Source organism: Hylobates moloch, unplaced genomic scaffold (genome assembly GCF_009828535.3).
Source record: "Hylobates moloch isolate HMO894 unplaced genomic scaffold, HMol_V3 SCAFFOLD_22, whole genome shotgun sequence".
Lineage (NCBI taxonomy): Eukaryota > Metazoa > Chordata > Mammalia > Primates > Hylobatidae > Hylobates > Hylobates moloch.
The window spans coordinates 20,729,594-20,753,405 of record NW_026652297.1 but is presented as its reverse complement, the minus strand read 5'-3'; the positions used below and the strand labels follow the sequence as shown (position 1 = coordinate 20,753,405).

The 23,812-nt window shown below is 40.6% G+C and overlaps 2 protein-coding genes across 8 annotated transcripts in view; one reads left to right on the top strand and one right to left on the bottom strand.

Moving 5' to 3' along the window:
* BTD (biotinidase) overlaps positions 1-23,812 on the bottom strand; it is a 79,310-nt gene that overhangs the window by 36,704 nt on the left and 18,794 nt on the right. Inside the window, exon 1 of one of the 5 annotated variants that reach the window (XM_058433689.1) lies at positions 10,391-10,522. The exons of 1 other annotated variant lie outside the window; for it this stretch is intronic. Coding sequence is in view for 1 of the 4 variants with exons in the window: in XM_032144276.2 (XP_032000167.1) it covers positions 10,268-10,278 (11 nt within the window). In the remaining 3 variants the exon portion in view is untranslated. Of the gene's footprint in view, positions 1-9,874; positions 9,938-10,143; positions 10,348-10,390; positions 10,523-23,812 lie in introns of those variants that run through there. 3 more of the 5 variants (XM_032144276.2, XM_032144277.2, XM_032144279.2) reach the window with 3 other exon arrangements.
* The window catches only part of HACL1 (2-hydroxyacyl-CoA lyase 1), a 38,972-nt gene continuing 25,683 nt past the window's right edge, over positions 10,524-23,812 (top strand). The window contains exons 1-5 of one of the 3 annotated variants that reach the window (XM_032144275.2): positions 10,524-10,655; positions 10,844-10,948; positions 15,584-15,624; positions 18,984-19,064; positions 21,067-21,139. In XM_032144275.2, coding sequence (XP_032000166.1) covers positions 10,575-10,655; positions 10,844-10,948; positions 15,584-15,624; positions 18,984-19,064; positions 21,067-21,139 — 381 coding nt within the window. In that variant the 5' untranslated portion in view covers positions 10,524-10,574. Of the gene's footprint in view, positions 10,656-10,843; positions 10,949-15,583; positions 15,625-18,983; positions 19,065-21,066; positions 21,140-23,812 lie in introns of those variants that run through there. The other 2 variants (XM_058433686.1, XM_058433687.1) reach the window with 2 other exon arrangements.

Sequence of the window (23,812 nt, the reverse complement as noted above, 5' to 3'; positions counted from 1 at the left end):
GAAAAAAAAAAGTAAAGACAAATGATCAGCTAACCTAATTAAGAAAAAAAAGAGAAACAAATACACAAAACAAATAATAATAAAGAGAAATCTATAAATGCAGAAGAAATTTTTTTAAAAAAGAATAATCACCTCATTCAATCCTATATTGATAAGCTTGAAAATTTAGATGAGTAGTTTCCTAGAAAAAAAAATACATTATTTGTTTTTTCTTTTCTTTTTTTTTTTTTTTTTGAGACTGTCTCACTCCATCACCCAGGCTGGAGTGCAGTGGTGCAATCTCAGCTCACTGCAACCTCTGCCTCCTGGGTTCAAGCAATCCTTGTGCCTCAGCCTCCAGAGTGGCTGGGACTGAAAAATATATTTTTACCAAAACTTCAGATAAAAGAAAAAACTAAACCATGCCAACAATCATAGAAGAAATAGTTACAAAACAATTATTCCCTCCCATTCTCCACCTCAAAACAGGCCCAGATAGTTTCTAGAGGAATTCTTGCTAACTATAAAGGAAAAAATAATCCTAATGCTACTCAATGTGTGCGAGAATATAGTAAAAGAAGGCATTTTTTTCTTATGAAGTGATAAAAATCTGATACTAAAACCTAACAAAGGCAAGAGTCATGTAGGACCCAGGATCCCTCTCTTTCTGGGCCTAACTTCTTGGCATGTAGCTTCCATCTTCAGAGTCATCTTGTGGTTCCAAAATGACTTCTACAACTCCAATTATCATGTTGTACAGAGGAAGAGTACAGAGGGTACCTGTCAGTTTCATCAGATTTCCTAAAAGCCCTGCCCAGTGACTCCTATTTAAATTGCTTTGGCCCATGTGTGGACACGTGACCACTCCTAGCTACAAGGAAGGCTGGGCAATGTAAACTGCATTATCACCTTGAATAAAATCAGGATTTTTCCAGGTAAAATACAGGTGGCCCAGTTAAATTTAACTTTCAGATAAATAACTATGTTGGAACATACTTACACTAAAAAAAATTATGCATTGTTCATCTAAAGTTCAAATTCAACTGGGAGTTTTGGTGTCCTGTTTTTTTTTTTCTAAATCTGACAACATTACCTATGAGAGATCAAGTTAGCATAACCCTGACTTTTATAGTCATCACTTCTTTGTTTTTTAAAATAGCTTTATCACCCAATGTGCATCCCTAGACACTGTAGTTTAGTCTTGTCCGTTAAAAAATACCCTATCTTTTAAATCTCTTTTAATCTAAAGGTTCCTCTTCCATCCCTTCTAGTTTCTTAAAACTAATATAATAAACAAGATGGCTTCAAAAGAATGAAGTCCAGGGACTACTTGTCCTACCAACATCAAGACTTATTTTAAAAATATAGAAATTAAGATAGTGTGGGATTGGTGTTAGGATAGGAAAAGAACAGAGAGTACAGAAATACACCATAAATATGTGAGCTTGACATTCCGCAGAGGGGAAATTATGTATCACTGGGATGAACTATATTATGAATGGTGCTTGGACAACTGGATGTTATGGTAAATTGAGTACAAAAAAGGCCAGCAATTGCTCCCCTCTCTGTAGCCATGTTCCATTATCATGTAACTCGAATGCCTTTAACTCAGAGTCTGAGCCCAGCCACATAACTTGCTTTGGCTAATGAGATGTTAGCAAACACTGCACATAGAGGCTTGCACAATGAGGCTCATTCCCTTTTGCAACCTGCTGCCATCGAACGAAGAAGTCCAGCTAGCCTGCTGAGTGGTAGAGCTATGTGGCTCACTGGCAATATGCCCGCTACCCCAATGGACAACTAGCTAACCTCCAGGGGCTGAGTGACTCAGTTCACTGGCAACTGACCACAGATACACAAGTGAGCCCAGTTGAGCCCAGCCTCATAGGAATATATGTTAAATAAATGGTGGTTCTTTTAAGCCACTAAGTTTTGGGGTGGTTAATTACACAGCAAATCTAATTGACATATATTATATGGATTCCTACTTCTCAACATACAAAAATCAATTCCAGGTAGAGACTTAAATATAAAAAATAAAACTTTACACTTTTTGATATAGAAAAAATCTTCATAACCTCAGGTTAGAAAAAGTTTTCTTTAGCAAGTTACCAAAAAAAAAAAAACACACATAAGGAAGACGAATTGTCAAATGTGACTACAAAAAAACCCTTTATACCTCTAAAATCACTATTAACAAAGTTAAAAGACAAATAATTAGCATTCAGAATACATAAAGGACATCTACAAATCAAAAAGCAAAAGATAATGCAATAAGGAAATGGGCAACAGATGTAAACAGGTAATTTACAGAAAAAGAAACACGCATGGCCAATATATACATACAAATATAACTTAACCTCAGTGGTAGTCAGAGAAATGGAACTGAGAAGCCATTTCACATTTAAAAATTTTTAAAGCTCCACAGTTGAGACTATGGAGAAAGGGTAGCTCTCATACACACATGTTGGGAGTATAAATTGGTACAGTACTTTGGAGATCAAATGATGACGACCTCCACCTCGATATATATGTAGAAACTCTCACACATGTGCACAAGAAGGAAACATGCAAGAATTTCAGAGCACACTGTTTCCAAAAAAACTAAAAATGACCAAATATTCATCATCTAAAGAATGGATAATATGGGAATTATAAACACCAAATTCAAGATAGTGGTTACCTCTGCAGGACACGAAAGGAGGTGTAATGCGGAAAGGACACACGGGGGCTTCATTATATTTGTGGTGTATTTCTTAAGCCAGGGGCTCGGTACATGGGTGTATATTAATCTCTGATCCTATTCATGTGTCTGAAAGATGTCATAAATGTTAAATGTATTTTTTTGAAGTGAAAAGAATAAATCACAGCTAAGCTCCAAAGAAGAACTCAAAGATTATGATGTAAAAAGAAGTTTAAGGGCTTAAGTTTGTCATGAAGATGTCCCCAGTTCAACCCCCAAACCCTGGGAATCACTCAGAGATTCTTCCCTAGAGATAAGTCTTTGTTTTGCTGACATGGAGAATAGATTAAAATCAAAACAAAGCAATAAAGTACAAATTAAAAAGTTACAGGAAAGGGCTGTAATGAATGTTAATGGCAGAAGAAGCAAGTGACAGCAGAAAATATTTCAACACTAGTACCATATTTCATGGGTGATAGCTGCTCGCCTACCCTGTGGGACACTCCCCCGAGTACAGAATTCCATCATACAGAGAAATACCATGATTTCTTTCTTTCTTTTTTTTTTTTTTTTTTTTGAGACGGAGTCTCACTCTGTCACCAGGCTGGAGTGCAGTGGCGCAATCTCGGCTCACTGCAACCTCTGACTCCTGGGTTCAAGCGATTCTCCTGCCTCAGCATCCCCAGTAGCTGGGATTACAGGCGTGCATCACCACACCCAGCTAATTTTTGTATTTTTAGTAGAGACGGGGTTTCACCATGTTGACCAGGATGGTGTCAAGCTCCTGACCTCGTGATCCACCTGCCTCGGCCTCCCAAAGTGTTGGGATTACAGGTGTGAGCCACCGCGCTGACCTATATTATGATTTCTAAGCCACTTGAAATAAATCTCTTACATCCTCATAGCACAACATACAGTTACCACTATTTCCTGGTACATTTTACACAAGTAAACGTCCTCATCAGTGATGTAATGACTGCTGCTGTCAAACTATCTCAAATGTTCTTAAAAAAAAAAAAAAAAAAACCAAAACCCATAATATATGAACACAAAGCTAAAACGACGGAACAACATTCCTTCTGTTTTCTTCCCATAGCACTCCCTGCTCCAGTCCCAGGTCTCCCTGGCATTAAAATGTAGAGTAAAGGCACAGGGCTTGCCAGCCCAAGCCAAAGGCAGGAATCCAAGCTTTCTCTAGGTCACACAGGGTACCTGGGGAAACCTCCCAGTGTCTGTCAACTGGCATCAGGCACTTGGAGTTTTTATTATCAAGCTTTTTTATTAGTGAGTTATTACTGATATCAATCCTCAGCTCAATAATAAAGTTGCTTTTCGGTGGGTTTGTTTCAAGCCTGTTGCTGAGCTTTGGTACTTTGAAGTCTGCAAATTTAATGAGAAGCAAAGAAAATCAATTTAACCCACTTTATTCAAAGAACCTTTTTATTACATTATTTTACTTCCTATGTTGACGTATTTCCTACAACACATTTCCTGCTGTACAGTTTTTGCATTGCTATAAAAAATAGTGTTCTACATAGATTCCTTTTTTTGTTGTTTCCGTCTTTTTGTTTTTAAGATATTCAGTTTCAGTTTTATCTTCTTTATGTCAGGCAATTTCATTTTTAGCTTCTATAATGTATCACAAATGACCTTGATTCATTTCCTCATTTGATAAGTAAACATTTCACATTTTGATAACTCATTTATGAGAATACTTAATCACAAGTTCAGCTAGTGTTATGCTTTAAAATAATCACAAGGATTTTTAGTGTCCTTGTTAGTATATTCAAATTAAAATGCACTATCCCAATTTGGGGGCTTTAAGAGTTACTGCCTGTAGAAGCTGCAGTCTTTAGAGAATAAATTGTCTCCAGGCACTATATCTGCAACTCTTACTAAATTACCTGGTTGCCTGGATATCTCGTTGGCCCTGATAGAAGAAAACCACCAACTTGCTCTTTTTCATAATCTCAAATCCAGAACCCACAAATAGAGTAATTGGTATGCAGATTCTTTGCTGACTAGCCTGTTCTTTGGAGAGCATGTTACGAATATTTTAGCCTTTTCTTTTAAAAAGGTTAGATTTATTCCTCCTTTGACTTCCTCCCACCAATCAGTAAATAAGCAAAAACAAGTAACATTTCAGTAAAATATCTAACAAATAAAATTTTATACCTATTGCCAATGAAAGTAATAAAGAATGTGGATAGTGCTTACAGAGTATGCACAGAGGGCCTCTGAGAAATTACAAAAGAATCCTGGAATCCTGTCAGGGGTATCCAATCTTTTGGCTTCCCTGGGCCACACTGGAAGAAGAAGAATTGTCTTTGGGCCACACATAAAATACACTAACACAAATTATAGCTGATGAGCTAAAAAAAAAAAAAAAGGGTCGGTGCATAAATCTCATGTTTTAAGAAAGTTTATGAATTTGTGTTGGGCCACATTCAAAGCCGTCCTGGGCCAAGGGTTGGACAAGCTGGCTGTAATTACAATTGGATTGCAAAGGAGTTGCTCCTTGGCCCTGTTAATCCAGGGAGCCAGAACTCAAATCACTTCTTTCTGCTGAATCATCAAGCCCAAGTTAACAATTGAACACTGCATCCTGAACTGAAAGGTGTAAAGGTGAAACCAAGTTTAAACAATCCCAATGATTTTTCTCTTTGTTAAATGGCAGAATCCAGCCAGTTGAGTATTTATCCTTTTACAAAACCAGTTAACTGAATTCCAGGTATTTGTTCCAATTCAGATTTCAGTTTTCATTGCATTTCATACTGAGTGGCTCTGTCAGTGTTTCTTTTGACACAGAAGTAGGCCCAGTGAACTGACTACCATCGATACAGCTTATTCTGTCAATGTCAAATCAGCTTTGAACATGTCAATCCAAATTAATCAACAGTATTACTTTGGTGACAGGCAATTGTATGTTTAATTAGTAACTCATGCTTCTGGCATGAATACAGAGCTAGGGTTCTCAACTCTGGGCTGCAAAGCAAAATCAGGTAGCAGCTTTTAAAAAATACAGGTGCCTGACTTGTCCTAAGATGCTGATTCAGGAGATCTGGGGTAGGGCCCAAGTAACTATTTGGAAAAAGCTTTCCAAGTGACTGTGATGCCACAGGGGCAGAGACTGTCACAAAAGGTACCGATATAAATAATACATGATGGAAGAGGGTGGGGTCTGTACTTCTTCAACAAGGACACGAGGCATTGTGTCAAGGACTACTCAAAGTGCGAAGATGATTTCACATCTTTTTTTTTTTTTTTTTGAGACAGGGTCTTGCTCTGCCACTCAGGCTAGAGTGCAATGGTGCAATCTTGGTTTACTGCAACATCTACCTCCCTGGCTCACGTGATCCTCCCACCTCAACCTCCCAAATAGCTGGGATTACAGGCATGTGCCACCACACCCGGATAATTTTTGTATTTTAGTAGAGATGGGGTTTCACCATGTTGGCCAGGCTAGTCTCGAACTGCTGACCTCAGATGATCTGCCCACCTCGGCCTCCCAAAGTGCTGGGATTACAGGCATGAGCCATTGTGCCCAGCCCATTTCACATCTTTCTGGAATGTCAATTTTACTTGACAGGTAAGCAGTTTAAAATGTCATTTTTATTTTGGGTGGTGATTTCATAGGTATATATATATATATATATGTCAAAACTCATCTGACTAACATTTAAAATCTGGACATTGAATTGTATCTTTATTATACCTCAATAAATGTCATTTTAAAATTAAAATATGGATACATTCTAGAGTATAATGCAAAATCTGCATTTTCTTTATAGATACACTCTGAGACTTGAAAGAAGTCACCCTCTGAGATGGGTCCCTGATATGGTTTGGTTATGTCCCCACTGAAATCTCATCTTGAATTATAGCTCCCATAATCCCCACATATCATGAGTGGTACCTGGTGGGAGGTAACTGAATGATGGGGGAGAGTTTTTCCCCTGCTGTTCTTATGATAGCAAGTAAGTCTCACGCTGTGATGGTTTTATAAATGGGAGTTTCCCTGCACACACTCTCTTGCCTGTCGCCATGTAAGACGTGCCTTTGCTCCTCCTTCATCTTCCACCATGATTGTGATGTCTCTCCAGCCATGTGGAACTGTGAATCTATTAAACCTCTTTTTCTTTATAAATTACCCAGTTTTGGGTATTTCTTCATAGCAGTATGAAAATGGACTAACACAGAAAATTGGTAATGCAGAGAGTGGGGCACTACTGTAAAGACAGCTGAAACTGTGGAAATAACTTTGGAACTGGGTAACTGGCAGAAGTTGGAACAGTTGGGAGGTCTCAGAAGAACATAGGAAAATGTGGGAAAATCTGGAACTTCATAGAGACTTGGAGGGCTCAGAAGACAGGAAAATGTGGGAAAGTTTGGAACCTTCTAGAGACTTATTGAATGGCTTTGACCAAAATGCTGATAGTGATATGGACAATAAAATTCAGGCTGAGGTGGTTTCTGACGGAGATGAGGAACTTATTCAGAGTTGGAGTAAAGGTCACTCATGCTATGCAAAGAGACTAGTGGCTTTTTGCCCCTGTCCTAGAGATCTGTGGAACTTTGAACTTGAGAGAGATGATTTAGGGTATCTGGCAGAAGAAATTTCTAAATTGCAAAGTGTTCCAGAGGAAGCAGAGCATACAAATTTGAAAAATTTGCAGACTGACGATGCAGTAGAAAATAAAAACCCATTTTCTACGGAGAAATTCAAGCTGGCAGCAGAAATTTGCATAGGTAATAAGGAGCCAACTATTAATCACCAAGACAATGGGGAAAATGTCTCCAGGGCATGTCAGAGACCTTCACAGCAGGCCCTCCCATCACAGGCCCAGAAACCTAGGAGGAAAAATGGTTTCATGGGTCAGGTCCAGGGTCCCCCTGCTGTGTGCAGCCTAGGGACTTCATGTCCTGCATCCCAGCCATGCCAGCCATGGCTAAAAAGGGCCAATGTACAGCTCAGGCCTGGTTTCAGAAGGTGCAAGCCTGAAGCCTTGGCAGCTTCCACATGGTGTTGAGCCTGCAGGTGCATAGAAGTCAAAAATTGAGGTTTGGGAACCTCTGCCTAGATTTCAGAGGATGTATGGAAATGCCTGGATGTCCAGGCAGAAGCTTGTTGCAGGGGTAGAGCCCTCATAGAGAACCTCTGCTAGGGCAGTGTGGAAGGGAAATGTGGGGTAGGAGCCCCCATACAGGGTCCCTACTGGGGCACTGCCTAGTGGAACTGTGAGATGAGGGCTACCGTCCTCCAGACCCCAGAATGGTAGATCCACTGACCACTTACACCATGTGCCTAGAAAAGCTGCAGGCACTCAATATCAGCCTGTGAAAGCAGCTGGGGGGATGGGGTGGTTGTAGCCTGTAAAGCCACAGGGGCAGAGCTGCCCAAGGCTGTGGGAGCCCACCTCTTGCATCAGCATGATCTGGCTGTGAAACACGAAGTCAAAGGAGATCATTTTGGAGCTTTAATATTTGACTGCCCTGCCAGATTTCAGACTTGCATGGGGCCTTTAGCCCCTTGGTGTTGGCCACTTTCTCCCATTTGGAACAGGTATATTTACCCCACACCTGTACCCCCATTGTATCTAGGAAGTAACTAGCTTGCTTTTATTTTTTTAATTTAATTTTATTATTATTTTTGAGATGGAGTCTCGCTCTGTCCCCCAAGCTGGAGTGCAGCGGCCCGATCTCAGCTCACTGCAAGCTCCGCCTCCCGGGTTCACACCATTCTCCTGCCTCAGCCTCCTAAGTAGCTGGGATTACAGGTGCCTGCCACCACTCCCGCCTAATTTTTTGTATTTTTAGTAGAGACAGGGTTTCACCATGTTGACCAGGATGGTCTCCATCTCTTGACCTCAGGATCCGCCCGCCTCGGCCTCCCAAAGTGCTGGGATTACAGGTGTGAGCCACTGCGCCCAGGCACTAGCTTGCTTTTGATTTTACAAGCTCATAGGCGGAAGGGACTTGCCTTGTCTCAGACGAAACTCCAGACTGTGGACTTTTGAGTTAATGCTGAAATGAGTTAAGACTGTTGGGAGGGCATGATTGGTTTTGAAATGTGAGGATATGATATTTGGGAGGGGCCAAGGGCAGAATGTTTTGGCTGTGTCCTCACCCAAATCTCATCTTGAATTATAGCTCCCATAATCCCCACATGTGGTGAGAGGGACCCAGTGGGAAGTAACTGAATCATGGGGAGGGGATTTTTCCCATGCTGTTCTTATGACAGTCTCATGAGATCTGATGGTTTTAAAAAGCGCAGTTCCCCTGCACACGCTCTCTTGCCTGCCACCATGTAAGACATGCCTTTGCTCCTCCTTCACTTTCTGCCATGATTGTGAGGCCTCTGCAGCCATTTGGAACTGTGAGACCATTAAACCTCTTTTTCTTTATAAATTACCCAGTTTTGGGTATTTCTTTATAGCAGTATGAAAATGGACTAACATAGTCTGCATATGCAGGGAGGCAACCACTTCACTCTCCTCTGCCTGGGGTGGGGTTGAGGGGTTGAGAAAAAGAGGGGAAGACCTTTTGAAAAGACCCAGGACTAGAGTTTGAAAATGTCTGGGTTTAGAAATCCTTTCACTTCCAGTGCTTCTCATTCATTTCACTACCCATGACCCGCTCCCCTCTCATCTCTTTACTGTCCACTTATCACTGTTCTTTTTGCTTAAAATGACTCCAAATCCTCAAAAAATTAAAAGTTCCACTGTTTATTACAATTGGAAATTTTATGTTTATTGTCACTGAGCAGAGGGTCTAATGACTCCAAGGCAGTAGTTTCAGATATTGCATATTGCAAACGATTTTCACGCAAAAATGTTTTAAAAGGCTATCGGGTGCAGGGCTGGTTGTAGGTAGGGACCCAACCTAAGAATTATGAAACGCCATAGTTCCTAACTTTGGAAAGATAATAGCGGAGAGTAATATGTATTAGTAGCAAGGGCTGGAGAAAACAGTGCTCTATACTACCTTCAAGGTGCTCTTTTCATCGCTTGTGACCCAATGGCTGAATAGTGGGTAGGAAACAGGATTCAGGGTCTCAAGCACGGTCTGGATCTATTGACTCTGAGCATCATTTTATCTCTCGCTGGGGTACACATCTGCTTCTGGATTTAAGTAACGTGCGCTACAATAATTTAAGGACTATAAAACCACAAGGTTATGAGAGCGTAAACCACAAAGCGTGTAAGTAAATACCTAGAAAACGCAACGCCGTACCACAGCAGCAAAGCACAAAGAGCCCCAGCATGAGACGCGCGCCACGCTTCCCAGCTCCCGGCAGCCTTTGCGCAGCCCTCCCGCAGTCCCCTGGGCGGCCCGGGGCGGGGTCCAGACCGCACGCCCTTACCACGCCCCCTCACGCCCGCGCCGCCCCACGCCCGCGCCGCCCCACGCCCGCGCCCGCGCCCGCGCCGCCTCACGCCCGTGCCGCACCACGCCCGCGCCGCACCACGCCCCCTCCGCACCTGCTCTTAGCGCGCCTTCCGCCCCGAATATGCGCATGCGCCACTCTCCCTTTACAGCTCCGAAAACGCTCCGGCTAACCGACTCGGAGACAATGGCGAGAGGCCTCAGAGTTCGGCTTCTTACCTGCTTTGCATAGGCAGCAATCTCCTGCTAGTCCCGCCTCCCTCTGGCACTCTGGCGCGCGAATGGAGGAGCCGGGAAGAGAGCGCAGTTCTGATTGGAGAACGCGCGTGTTTACATTCTCACCTCTCCCGGGGAGTGGACGAATTTAGACCGCCTCTTCCTTCCCGTTGTTTAAGGCAGTTGGTTGCCCTCCTGTCCGTCAGAGGTGCAGTCCCACAGGTGGCGTGCCGTCGTCTTCGCGTTTACCTTGCTGGGTGATTCCTTTTGTTTGTCGGCTGCATGAGTGCCTAGAGCTTTTCGGTGGAAGATGCCGGACAGTAACTTCGCAGAGCGCAGCCAGGAGCCGGTGTCTGGTGCTAAAGTCATCGCCCAGGCCCTGAAAACGCAAGTATGATGGACCTTCCTGGAATGAAAGGCTCCTACGGAAGCTGGCGGGGACTGCGGTGTTGTCTTGGAGACGAGTAGAAATGGGCGATGGGATTCGGGGGGGTTTCCTTTTAGCGCCCGGGAGGGAGGGAAGGATGTGGCGATGTGGTGGGGCCTTGGGAGTTTACTCCCCTGTTCTTCGTCCCTCAGGATGTGGAGTACATATTTGGCATCGTAGGCATCCCAGTGACCGAAATCGCCATTGCTGCCCAGCAGCTAGGCATCAAGTACATCGGGATGAGGAATGAGCAAGCGGTGAGTATGGACGCAGGTGGCTGAATCCGTTACTGGGAAGATCAATAATAGCGGTAGGTATGCATTGCAAACACTCAGATAGCGCTTACCACTCTTCTGCTGCTTTACACATATCATATCAATCACTGTTGAATATTAACTGTTGTTATACCTAGTTGACAGATGAGAAAAGACACAGGTTAAGTAAAACTTGCCTTTGGTGACACAGCTGGTAGTAGCAGAGCCAGGGTTTGAACCCACGTATTCTGGGTCTGAGTCCATGCTCTTACTACTATACTGTATGTCATTATTGGAAGGGACAGTTTATGAGTAAAGTCTGACTTCCCTATTAGGCTACAAGCTCCATTAGAGCAGGGATATTATTTCTTCACGACACATCTGTACCCCCAGTGCTTAGTGTGGTGCCTGCATAAGAAAGGTGTTCAGAGATTACCTGTGGCATAAATGAGTGAAGGCCAAGTCTTTGTTGTATGACCAGTTCGGGGCAGGGTGGAGGATATCACAAATGGTAAAGCCTTGATGGAACTCAGATGTCTCAGATCCTAGCCTGATGCTCTTTCCACCACATCATGCTGCCACCTTTCTTAGAGGCTTATTTGGAAGCAGGATAAGGAAGATACGACATTTTGTCAATCCACTTTTAAATGCATCCTCTGCCAATCCACCTTGCCCTTCTCTCAGTAGTGCTGGCTTGAAAGATCAAGAATCCACTTCTGTGATATCACATACTCTCAGTCCAGCTGAGGCTAAGTATTCTTGCTTTACACTCCTACTGTTGCCTTCTAATTTAAATTCTTGCCTCCTCTTGCCCAAACAACTGCCTGGCCGCCCTAAGTGGTGCCTTATGCCATCATACGTGAGTGCCTGGAGGGCAGAAGTTGTGGTTCATTTGTTATATCACCACAGTGCCTGGTTTGGTTGGTGCTTTCACATGGTGTAGATGCTTAATATTATACATTATTTATTAATTTAATGACATTCTTTATTAATTAAATGACATTCTTTATCTACAAGATTTGAGATTTGTATTTTTTAATCTTAAAACTAGCAAGTCTTGAGTGTTGCTTCTGCATTTTACTTGTCTTTGTTAGAACAACATTCTGTTCTTTCATCTGTGTGAAAAAAATGAAGCTATTGACCTATGAATGGAAACTATATTTAACTGTTTTTGTAGAGATGACATATCTGCCACTGATTTCTTCATACAGCATACATTTATTGACCAAGTACTGTATACTAAGGATTGTGCTACATAACCTGTAGGAGAGAGGGATGTAAAGGAGGAGTGAGGTTTAGTCTTGATCTTCAAGTTGATCAATCCTGGAAGGTGAGGGTAAGACTTACAGAAAAAAACTCATCTATTATAATTCTCGCAATAGATGTAGTAGCACAAAAGGGGTGACTGGTTCTCTTTGAGGACAGAGAAGATTGCCTGTAGAGGTAATGTTAGTTCATGTGGTTCCATCAAGGTAGGTAAAAGCATGGTGAGCTGTGAGACTGGTAGGCAGGCTGAGGGGAGGTTGTGGGGAATCTAAAAAGAGTTTGAACTTTTTTTTTTTTTTTAACAGTAGGCAATGGGAGAGACTAAAGGTTTTTCTAAACAGGTGGGAGATATAATTAGGCTTGTACTTCAGAAAGATGATGCCAGGCATGGTTGTACATGCCAGTAATCCCAGCTACTAAGGAGGCTGAGGCAGGAGGATTATTACTCAAGTCCAGGAATTAGAGGCTGCCTGGGCAACATAGCACAACCTCTGTCTCTAAGTTTTATTTCAGCCCCTATAAGCTTAGTTCAGGGTTCTTTAGGTCCCATGTGCTGTGTTGGGTGCTGGATACAGAGATGAATGATAGTTCCTGGCTTTAAGGGGCTTACAGCAAAGCTGTGGAGACAGACACAAACAATTGTATTATAAGGTGGTAAGTGCTGTGATAGAGAGATACCAAGGGTACTATAAAGCCCAGAGAAGGAGTACGCAGGCTCAGCTTCCCACAGGAGATGATGTCTGAGCTGTTCTGAAGGCCAGGCATTAACCAGTTAGGAAGGAGGAGGCAGGCTCCTCTGGAGATGATTCCCAGATTTTGGGCTTGCTTGATTGATTGTGTGGATCATAGGGTCTGCGACTGAGACTGGGAATGTAGAAGGAAGAGCCAGTTTGGAGGAGAAAGGTGATGTTCAGTGTTGAACACATGAATTTGAGATGTTGGTGGAACATCCCAGTGCATATGTCCCTCAAGTGGCCTGACTCTATGGTAGTCAAAGGAAGACTTAAATGGTACCTGAACTGAGGGTAGTGACAGAATGATTGGGAGGGAACATGAAAACAGGCTAAGGCATTCAGGAGCAGGTTTGTGCTAAAGAGAAAGATGTAGTTGAGTGTGACTTCATTGTCTTTGATTAGATCCATAGAGTAATCAAGACATACTGACCAGCTGGCCAGCAAGTAGGCAGATTGTCAGCAAGTTCATTGTTTTTGAGAGCTTACTGTGTGTGGGCACTATTCTGAGTGTTTTACACATACGAACTGATTTCATCCGCACAGCAGTGCTTTGAATTATTTTCATTTTATAGATGAGGAAACAGAGATGTAGAGCAACTTGCCAAAATTACACAGTAGAAAGTGGGGAAGCTGGGATTTAAATCAAAACAGATTGGCTCCAGAGTCTGCTCTCTAAGTACCATGTACACTGTTCTGCCTGTGAATGGAGGTAGTTTAGTAGAGGGACAGATCTTTTATGGTCATAAAACCAGTTACGGCCAGGCTTGGTGGCTCACCTCTGTAATCCCAGCACTTTGGGAGGCCGAAGCAGGCAGATCATCTGAGGTCGGGAGTTTGAGACCAGCCTGACCAACATGGAGAAACCCCGTTTCTACTAAAAATATAAAATTAGCCAGGCGTGGTGGCACGTGTTTATAATGCCAGCTACTCGGGAAGCTGAGGCAGGAGAATTGCTTGAACCTGGGGGGAGGTGGAGGTTGCTGTGAGCCAATATCGCGCCATTGCACTCCAGCCTGGGCAATGAGCGAAACTCCGTCTCAAGAAAAACGAAAACAAAAACAAAAACAAAACAAACAAAAAAAACAGTTACCTCTCAACTTTTGACGTTTCCTACCAGAGGAATATACTTTTTGTTACATGTCGTTGTATATTTTGCATTGCCTAGCAACATTTCTTACCTAGCTATTATAAGTGGGCAATTCTTTTGGGTGTCTAAATAAAGTGTTCTTATTGCAGCAGGTATTTACATGCCTGCATTTCTTAGGAGTTGTCTTATTCTCCTTATGTGAATTTGGCCTTATGTGCAAAAGGGAAGAGAGACGGGGCCAGTAGAGAATAGCAACACAGGAAAAGAGCAGAGTCTTTGTGCAGGTTCTCAGTGGGTATATGATAGTAGAGCCAGTTAAGATTATGATCCATAAACATTTCCTTTTTTTTTTTTTTTTACATTTATGTCCTTAATGTGGATTTTTTTAAGACAGTGTACTACTTCATTTAAAGCTGAATGAAGGCTAGGAAATACACAATTTATTGTTATTTCTAAAGAAATGAGAAGAAATAATACTGGGAAAAAAATGATGTCCCAGACTAAGAAGAAGAATTTGAGAGAGCACTCAGCATTTTCCCAGGTTATCTTGTGTGCATTTAATTTAGTGCCCCCTCTCTTCCTGATTATGAGCTGAAGTAGAGTTACAAGGTAAAAACTATCCATATGCAGGCCATAAAGGAAATCTCAATAAATTGCCAAGGATTGAAAGCGTGCAGTATATGTCACGTGACCATGTGGAAGTGGCACTCAATAAGAGATAACTAAAAAGAATCTCAGACGTTTGGAAATTAAGCAACATACTTTTTGGTATTTTGTAAATATTTGAAAAGATCAACAAAATGAATAAACTTCAAGATAGACCAATTGAGAATAAAAGAGAAAACAGATTACCAATGTCAGGAATGAAAAAGGAGATATCACTACAGATCCTAGTTAACCAGTGGGTTGAAGAAGAAATCACAATGGAAAGTAGAAAATATTTTGAATAGAATGATAATGAAAAGATGTAATCTCAAACTTGTAACCTATAACTAAAGCAGTTCTTGGAATCATTTTAAACAAATCTATTAGTAAAGAAAATTAAAAACCAGTGTTCTAAATTTGTATTTTAAGAAGCTAGAAAAAGAAAAGCAAATCAAATTCAAAATGACTGAAACAGTAAATACAAAGAACAGAAATCAGTGAAATAGAAAACAAGCAATAGAGAAAAACCAACAAAGACACAAATTTGTTCTTTGAAAAGATGGATAAATTTGATAAACCCCTCATGAGACTGATGAAGAATGAAAGAAAGAAAACAAATTACCAATATCATTAATAAAAGAGGACATTCCTGTTGATCCTGTAGATATTTAAGCAATTGTAAGAGGATGTTTTGAATAACATACATATGAACAAATTTCCTGAAAAACTAAAAATTAGATAACCATTATTTGAAATTTATGTGTAGAACATTTATTACTAAGGTGGGAAGTGTTTTAATTCTGCTTTTACCATTATGTTCTTGTCCATTATTTAATAGTAAGTCGCTCTCATGAATGTACTGTAAGGATCCCAATATGCTCAAGTCCCAGTGTTCTTTTCTCGTAGGCTTGTTATGCTGCCTCTGCGATTGGATATCTGACAGGCAGGTAAACTAAAAATTTGTTTCACTTCAATTACTTTAATATTTTGGGGTAGAACTATTACGTCTTTCAGCTGAAGGATGAGTTCATTTGGAAAGATTATAGAAGAATATATTAAATAACAAAAGATAAAAAACATTTAAAACTCTCTAAGGACCACATCAAAAGAATAATGATACCAGAAGTGTTTTAGAGTGGAACACATTGCCATTTTGCAGAGTGAATCACCGGTGATCAGATAGTGAGTTGATGTATGATACCTTCCTTGTCTTGGATCTCACAACTACCCCAGCACACTTAATACAAAAATGCTTGGTTCAAAATGTGACTGTTGAGACCTGTTCCATGCATTCTGATTTTTTAGTGTGTATCCATGTTACCTAACTACTACCCCCTTTTTATTATTAAAAATTAATGCATTTTTAAAATGTCCATTTTGGAAAACTTGGAAAATAATAGAAAGCATAAAGAAGAAAATGAAAATCGACTAGGTATGGTGGGTCACGCCTATAATCCCAGCACTTTGGGAGGCTGAGGCGGGTGGATCACCTGAGGTCAGGAGTTTGAGACCAGCCTGGGCAACATGGTGAAACCCTGTTTCTGAAAAATATAAAAACTAGCTGAGTATGGTGGTGTGCACCTGAAGTGCCAGCTACTTGGGAGGCTGAGGCAGGAGAATCGCTGGAACCTGGGAGGTGGAGGTTGCAGTGAGCTGAGATTGCGCCACTGCACTCCAGCCTGGGTGATAGAGTGAGACTCTGTCTCGAAAAAAAAAAAAAAAAAGGAAAAAAGATGAAGAAAATGAAAATCACCTGTGTGATCTCAGAACTGTTAAGAATTGGTCATTTTCTTCCAGTTTTTTCCCCTATCTGCGTATTTTTTTAAGCAGAATTTGGACTCTCATGGGACTGTGTATCATACTTTTTTCATGTATGTTAGTTTTAATACATTTTTTTATTTCCAAAAATGAAACTAGTAATTCAGTGGCTAAGAAATGCAAACTAATAAGATCTCAAAGTCTAGACCTCACCAGAATAGGTTTTTTTCTGTGATAAGGAACTTGTGAATTTGAGCCTGAGAAAAATAGGCCGTCAAGTAACACTATTGTCACCATTTTCTGCCACTTCATTTACATATGACAAATATTTTAATCTTTTCATTTAGCTTGGAAAGCATTTAAATTATAGTTATTAATTAATGCCTTAATGTAAAAAAATGCTAGAACAATGATTAAGAGAATGGTTAAAAGTTCATACTTTTTTTTTTTTGAGATGGAGTCTTGCACTGTCACCTGGGCTGGACAGTGCAGTGGTGCAATCTCGGCTCACTGCAACCTCTGCCTCCTGGGTTCAAGCGATCCTCCTGCCTCAGCCTCCCCAGTAGCTGGGATTACAGGCATGTACCACCATGCCCAGCTAATTTTTGTATTTTAGTAGAGATGGGGTTTCACTATGTTGGCCAGGATGGTCTCTGTCTCTTGACCTCATGATCTGCCAGCCTTGGCCTCCCAAAGGGCTGGGATTACAGGCGTGAGCCACCATGCCTGGCCTAAAAGTTCATATTTAAAACATTTTTGCTATTTGAATGAATGAACTGGAGCTGCACTGGCAAGTATAGTAGCCATGAGCCATATGACCTGTTTACATTTAAATTAGTTAAAATTAAATAACATTTAAATCATAGTTTATCAGTTTGTAGTAGCCACATTTTAAGTGCTCAGTAACCATGTCAGTAGTGGCTACCGTATCATACTGCAAATGCAGAACATTTCTATTACTATACAAAGTTCTGTTGGATAGTACTGTTCCAGAAGTTTAGTTTACTTGGTGGTAATTACTTATTTTCAAGTCCGTCTTAAACAGAAATTTTTAAGAAATTATTTTATAAATGTAAAATGGCAAACTGAATTATATTGAGATACCTTTTCCCCAAGTGGTTTAAGCTTAGAAAGTCACACCAAAGGGTAAAACATTCAAGTTCAATATTTATTTATTTGGAGTCTCACTCTGTCGTCCCCAGGCTGGAGTGCAGTGGCACCATCTTGGCTCACTGCAACCTCCACCTCCCAGGTTCCAGCGATTCTCCTGCCTCAGCCTCCCAAGTAGCTGGCACTACAGGTGCACACCACCATACTCAGCTAGTTTTTATATTTTTTAGAAAGAGGGTTTCACCATGTTGCCCAGGCTGGTCATGAACTCCTGGGCTCAAGTGATCCATCTGCCTCAGCCTCTCAAGATGCTGGGATTACAGACGTCAGCCACTGTGCTCAGCCTCAAATTCAGTTTTAAAAGATTTTGGGGGCCAGGCGTGGCGGCTCATGCCTGTAATCCAGTACTTTGGGAGGCCGAGGCGGGTGGATCACCTGGGGCCAGGAGTTTGAGACAAGCCTGGCCAAACATGGTGAAACTCCGTCTGTACTAAAAATACAAAAATTAGCCGGGCGTGGTGGCACATGCCTGTAATCCCAGCTACTTGGGAGGCTGAGGCAGGAGAATCACTTGAACCTGGGAGGTGGAGGTTGCAGTGAGCCGAGATCACGCCATTGCACTGCGGCCTGGGGGACAAGAACGAGACTTCGTCTCAAAAAAAAAAAAAAAAAGACAAAAGAAAAAACAAAAAACCATTTTGGGCAGAGCACTGCATTCAGAATTACTTTCCTATCAAAGATCAGTTGACATTATATTTATTTGTTAAGAAATGAAGATAAAAAACCTTTTTTCGTACAAAAATGAACTCAGCAGTCAAAAATTTGCTTCTGTATACCATTAACTTGATTTAGTCCAGATATAGTCCAGATCAAAATAAGTGGCTAGAGATACAAGGTGTGAAAAATGATAGGTACCTTATTTCTCGCAAGAAATCTGATATAATCTTTCTTTTTTGGGGCCAGGCATGCTGGCGTATGCCTGTAATCCCAGCACTTTGGGAGGCCAAGGCAGGCAGATCGCTTGAGCCCAGGAGTTCAAGACCAGCCTGGGCAACATGGTGAAACCTCGTCTCTACCAAAAAAAAATACAAAAAATTAGCTGGGTGTGGTGGCATCTGCCTGTAGTCCTGGCTACTTGGGAGGCTGTGGTGGGAAGATCACCTGAGCCTAGGAGGTTGAGGCTGTGGTGAGCCCTGATCATGCCACTGCACTCCAGCCTGGGCAACAGAGTGAGATGCTATCTCAAAAAAAAAAGTATATATGTATATATATTGCCTTTTTTTAAATTAAAAATATTCTAATAATTGTTTTATCAGTTATAGTAAAGACTTGTATGTCCTTCCTTTGAAGTCCAAGATTGCCATGTTTCACACCAAAGTGTTATGAATCTGTTACATTTGACCTGATTTTAATAAAATAAATTCTGTTTTGCTTTTAGGCCAGGAGTCTGCCTTGTTGTTTCTGGCCCAGGTCTCATCCATGCCTTGGGCGGTATGGCAAATGCAAACATGAACTGCTGGTAATGACATTATTATTACTGAAAACATTTTCTTAAAAAGGACACTGCAGGATTTTACTGAGTAGAGCTAATACTGATCTAGGGTAGAAAGATTTGGAAAAAAAAACCCTTTAATTCTTAGAAACTGAAAGTAGAGTTAGTTATGGGGCAGGGAATGAGGAGGAGGAGGGGGAATAGGGAGATAGGTCAAAGGGTACAAAGTTTCAGTCAAGTAGGATAAAACCTGGAGATCTAATGTACAACATGAAAGCCATAGTTAATAATATTGTGTATTGTAAATTTGCAAAGAGAGTAAATTTTAGGTACTTTTACCAAAAAAAGTGACTATTTCTACAATATATTAGGAAAAAAAGTAACATGAATATGTTAATTTGCTTGACTATAGTAATCATTTCACTATATGTATGTCAAAATATCATATGGTATACCTTAAATAGATATACCTTAAAAAGGAGTATTAGGAAGAAAATTCAAAGCACCAGTACTTTATTTACTTAGAGATAAACACTTTTTTTTTTTTTTTTTTTTTGAGACAGAGTCTCACTCTGTCACCCAGGCTAGAGTGCAATGGTGCAATCTTGGCACACCACAACCTCTGCCTCCTGGGTTTAAGTGATTCTCCTGCGTCAGCCTCCTAAGTAGCTGGGATTACAGGCCCCCGCCACCACTCCTGGCTAAGTTTTGTATTTTTAGTAGAGACGAGGTTTCACCATGCTGACCAGGCTGGTCTCAAACTCCTGACCTCAGGTGATCCACCTGCCTTGGCCTCCCAGAGTGCTGGGATTACAGGCATGAGCCACTGCACCCAGCTGACATAAACACTTTTAACATTTTAGAGTTCCTAATATGTGTGTGTATGTGTGAATGTGTATGTAGTTCTATTTAAGTGAATAATTATTTTTTTAAAGATCTCAGCTCAGTGTGTAAAATGTGGCTAATTTTTCACCTTGTTTTGCATAGGTAGGAAGATATTTGAAATTCTTATATTCATTTAGTTTGCTTTATATATATAAACTACTTAGTACTTATTCTCTGATCTTGCCCTTAACTCCATCTCTGGCACTTTACCAATGAGATCAGGTTGAGGGGGGTTAGGTTCTAATCAATTTGGAACATATTTAATCTTTCCAGTGGAAAGGACATTGTTTTCATTCTTGCTCTGTGTTTCTTATAGTTTCTTCTTTACTTTCCTTTTGATCTTTCTCTTCTTTATCTACTTTAAGATGTTATGTTTTTTAAGTACCTTAAGGTTTCCCATATCTTTTTTTTTTCCACATTGAAGGATAAGAATTTCATTGCTGAGGAATGTCAGTTATTTTGCAATTTCTAAATAGATTCACTTAGGAAAGTGTAAAATTTTTCTTCCCCTTATCCCAAGAATAAGAAAGGCATAAAAATTTATTTTATGTCAATATACCTGGAAGCTTAGCATCAGCATCCAAAAGGGGAAGGGGAAGAAGGGAAGGAAAACATTTACTATACATTTTGTCTTTTTCTGATATTAAGGAAAGTTCTCTCATATCAGGTTGCTTCCTAGATATTTTTTAATCTACAATTTCTGTCTTTCTTTTTTTTTTTTTTTTGAGACAGAGTCTTGCTCTGTTGCCCAGGCTGGAGTGCAGTGACACAATCTCGGCTCACTGTAACCTCTGCTTCCCAGGTTCAAGCAATTCTCCTACCTCAGCCTCCCAAGTAGCTGGGATTACAGGCGCCCGCCAGCACGCCCGGCTAATTTTTGTGTTTTGTAGAGCTGGGGTTTCACCACGTTGGTCAGGCTGGTCTTGAACTCCTGACTTCAAGTGATCCACCTGCCTTGGCCTCCCAAAGTGCTGGATTACAGGCGTGTGCCACCTCACCCAGCCTTAATCTACAGTTTCTAAGAGAGAAATACAATATTCTCTCCCTTTAACATTTATTATTTGTTGTGAATTAGACACTGTGTTTAGTGTTTTACATGATGATCTCATTTGTAATTATCTTGTTAAAAAAATGTTTGTTTCAGGCCCTTGCTTGTGATTGGTGGTTCCTCTGAAAGAAACCAAGAAACAATGGGAGCTTTCCAGGAGTTTCCTCAGGTATCCAACTTTAAGATTTTGTTTTTTTTATTTTTAATTTTTGAAACAGGATCTTGCTTTGTTGTTGAGGCTGGAGTGCAGTGGTGTGACCTCAGCTCACTGCAGTCTTGACCTCCTGACCTCAAGCAATCCTCCCACCTCAGCCTCCCAAACAGCTGGGACTACAGGTTCACACCACCACACCTGGCTAATTTTTGAGTTTTTTGTAGAGACGAGGTTTCACCATGTTGCCCAGGCTGGTCTTGAACTCTTGAGCTCAAGCGATCCACTCACCTCAGCTTCCCAAAGTGCTGGGATTACAAGCATGAGCCACCGCACCTGGCCTGCAACTCTTAAGATTTTAGTAGCACAATACATACACACCATTAAGAGGTAGAGAGAAGATATAAAAAAAGCCTCCTGTTTGCAAAATAAAATAAATAAATCAGAAGTACCTGAAGTAACTTAAAGGTAATTATCTTGAGCTACTATAAGACAACTTCAGGGTGGATATTAAGGGTTAGCTTAGGCCCTGCTTAGAAACAAGCTTTCAAGAAATACACCTTTGTGACAGGATTTTAAGCTCTGAAAATAGGCTCTTAAAGGAGTCAAGAAGATGTAGGAATAAAAATGATTTTGAACTATGCCTCCCAGACTTTAGGGAAATAAACAAGAGGAAAAAACTTACTCAAAATGATTATCAGTAGACTCTGGACAGGTATATTTTTATTTTAGAAGGAGGAAAGAAAGCATTTCAAAATTAAAAGAAACTTGAAAGAATATGTCAATAAAATGCTACAGTTTTAAGCATAAAGCTGCACACGGTGGTTCGTAACTGTATTCCTAGCTACTCAGGTACTAGGCTGAGGCGAGAGAATTGCTGGAGCCCAAATGTTTGAGACCAAACATGTCTGTGCAACATATTCAGGTCTTGTCTCTATCTTTCTTTCTTTCTTTTTTTTTTTTCTTTTTTGAGACAGGGTATGGCTGTGTTGCCCAATCTGCAGTGCAGTGATGCGATCTTGGCTCACTGCAGCCTTTACCTCCTGGGCTTAAGCCATCCTCCCACCTCAGCCTCCTAAGTGGCTGGGACAATAGGCACACGCCACCATGCCCAGATAATTTTTGTACTTTTTGCAGAGACAGTGTTTTGCAATGGTGCCCAGGCTGGTCTTGAACTCCTGACCTCAAGTGATCCACCCACCTTGGCCTCCAAAGTACTGGGATTACAGGTGTGAGCCACCACACCCATCCAAGAGACCATGTCTTTTAAAAAAAAAAAAAAAAAAAGAACAGTTGTTGGAAACAAATAGCTGAAAGTGAATGATTGACACTTAAGATATAAATATATTTGAGCATTTATGGGACAAAGTTAAAATCATTAGACAGCTGGGCATGGTGGCTCACCCCTGTAATCACAGCACTCTGGGAGCCCTAAGCGGGTGGATCACCTGAGGTCAGGAGTTTGAGACCAGCCTGGCCAACATGGTGAAACTCTGTCTCTACTAAAAATACAAAAATTAGCTGGGCTTGGTGGTGGGTGCCTGTAATCCTCACTACTTGGGAGGCTGAGGCAGGAGAATCACTTGATCCCAGGAGGCAGAGGTTACTACAGTGAGCCGAGATCATACCACTGTACTCCAGTCTGGGTGACAAGAGTGAAACTCCGTCTCAAAAATAAATACATAAATAAAATCATTAGACAAGGTCTATTTGTAAATCAGAAATCATTATTGAGAACTTCAAAAAATAAAATTTCATATGATAAACTAAAATATTGAACTCTAGTATAGGTTAATGCAAAAGTTATATTTTTATACTCTTAGAAGGGAATCAAAGTTTTATTTAGTTAATAGACGGTAACAGTTATTTAAAAGATGCTTATGTGTTCAGAAAATAAGTAGAGCAGATTAAGCTAATTAAAAGGAAATCTAAAGTTACTGCAGAAACTATATAGGTGAAAAAGAAAACAGGATAAATGCCCACTACATATTTTTTTCCTGAAATGGAAAATAATAGTTTATTAGATCAAATTTAAAAACAGAAGAGAAAGAATCCAAATATCTGGTTTTTGTGGAAGTCCTTAAAACTAAAGGGCATGAACATAGACTGAAAATCGGGGGGTGATCTTAATTTTGTCATGCCTGTGGGACTATCAGTTTTTCATAGATTTCATACTAAAACATCAAGAGAAACAGTTTCTGTATAATGCCTCAGGATATATTAAACAGTGAAAAATTATCACTACCGAATTCATATGTTCTAAACACCATAGCAAGAAAGTATATAAAAGGAACGCTGGCAGAAATGTAAGAATAGATTATTATTATAACAATATAACAGATGAAGTTTTATATTCTTACCTGTGAAATTGCTGGATCCAAAGATATGCTGATTTAAATTTTTTGTAGATTTTGTTAACTTTCTTTCCCATTTATAGTCTCACCAGCAGTTTATAGAAGTGCCTATTTTCCTGTGTTGTGTTAGATGGTGGGTATTAACAAACTTTTGCATCTTTGCCAAAAGATTTTGCATCTTTGGTATGATATGCTTCCTGAATCATACCAAGGCAAAACTTTGTACTTCGAATAGGCTTTTAAGGGACAGTCTAGGCAATGCATTTTCTCCATCTTGCCTCTAAACATAAAAGAAACTAATGACTTAACATTTTGTCTTCTTTCAGGAGAGTAATAT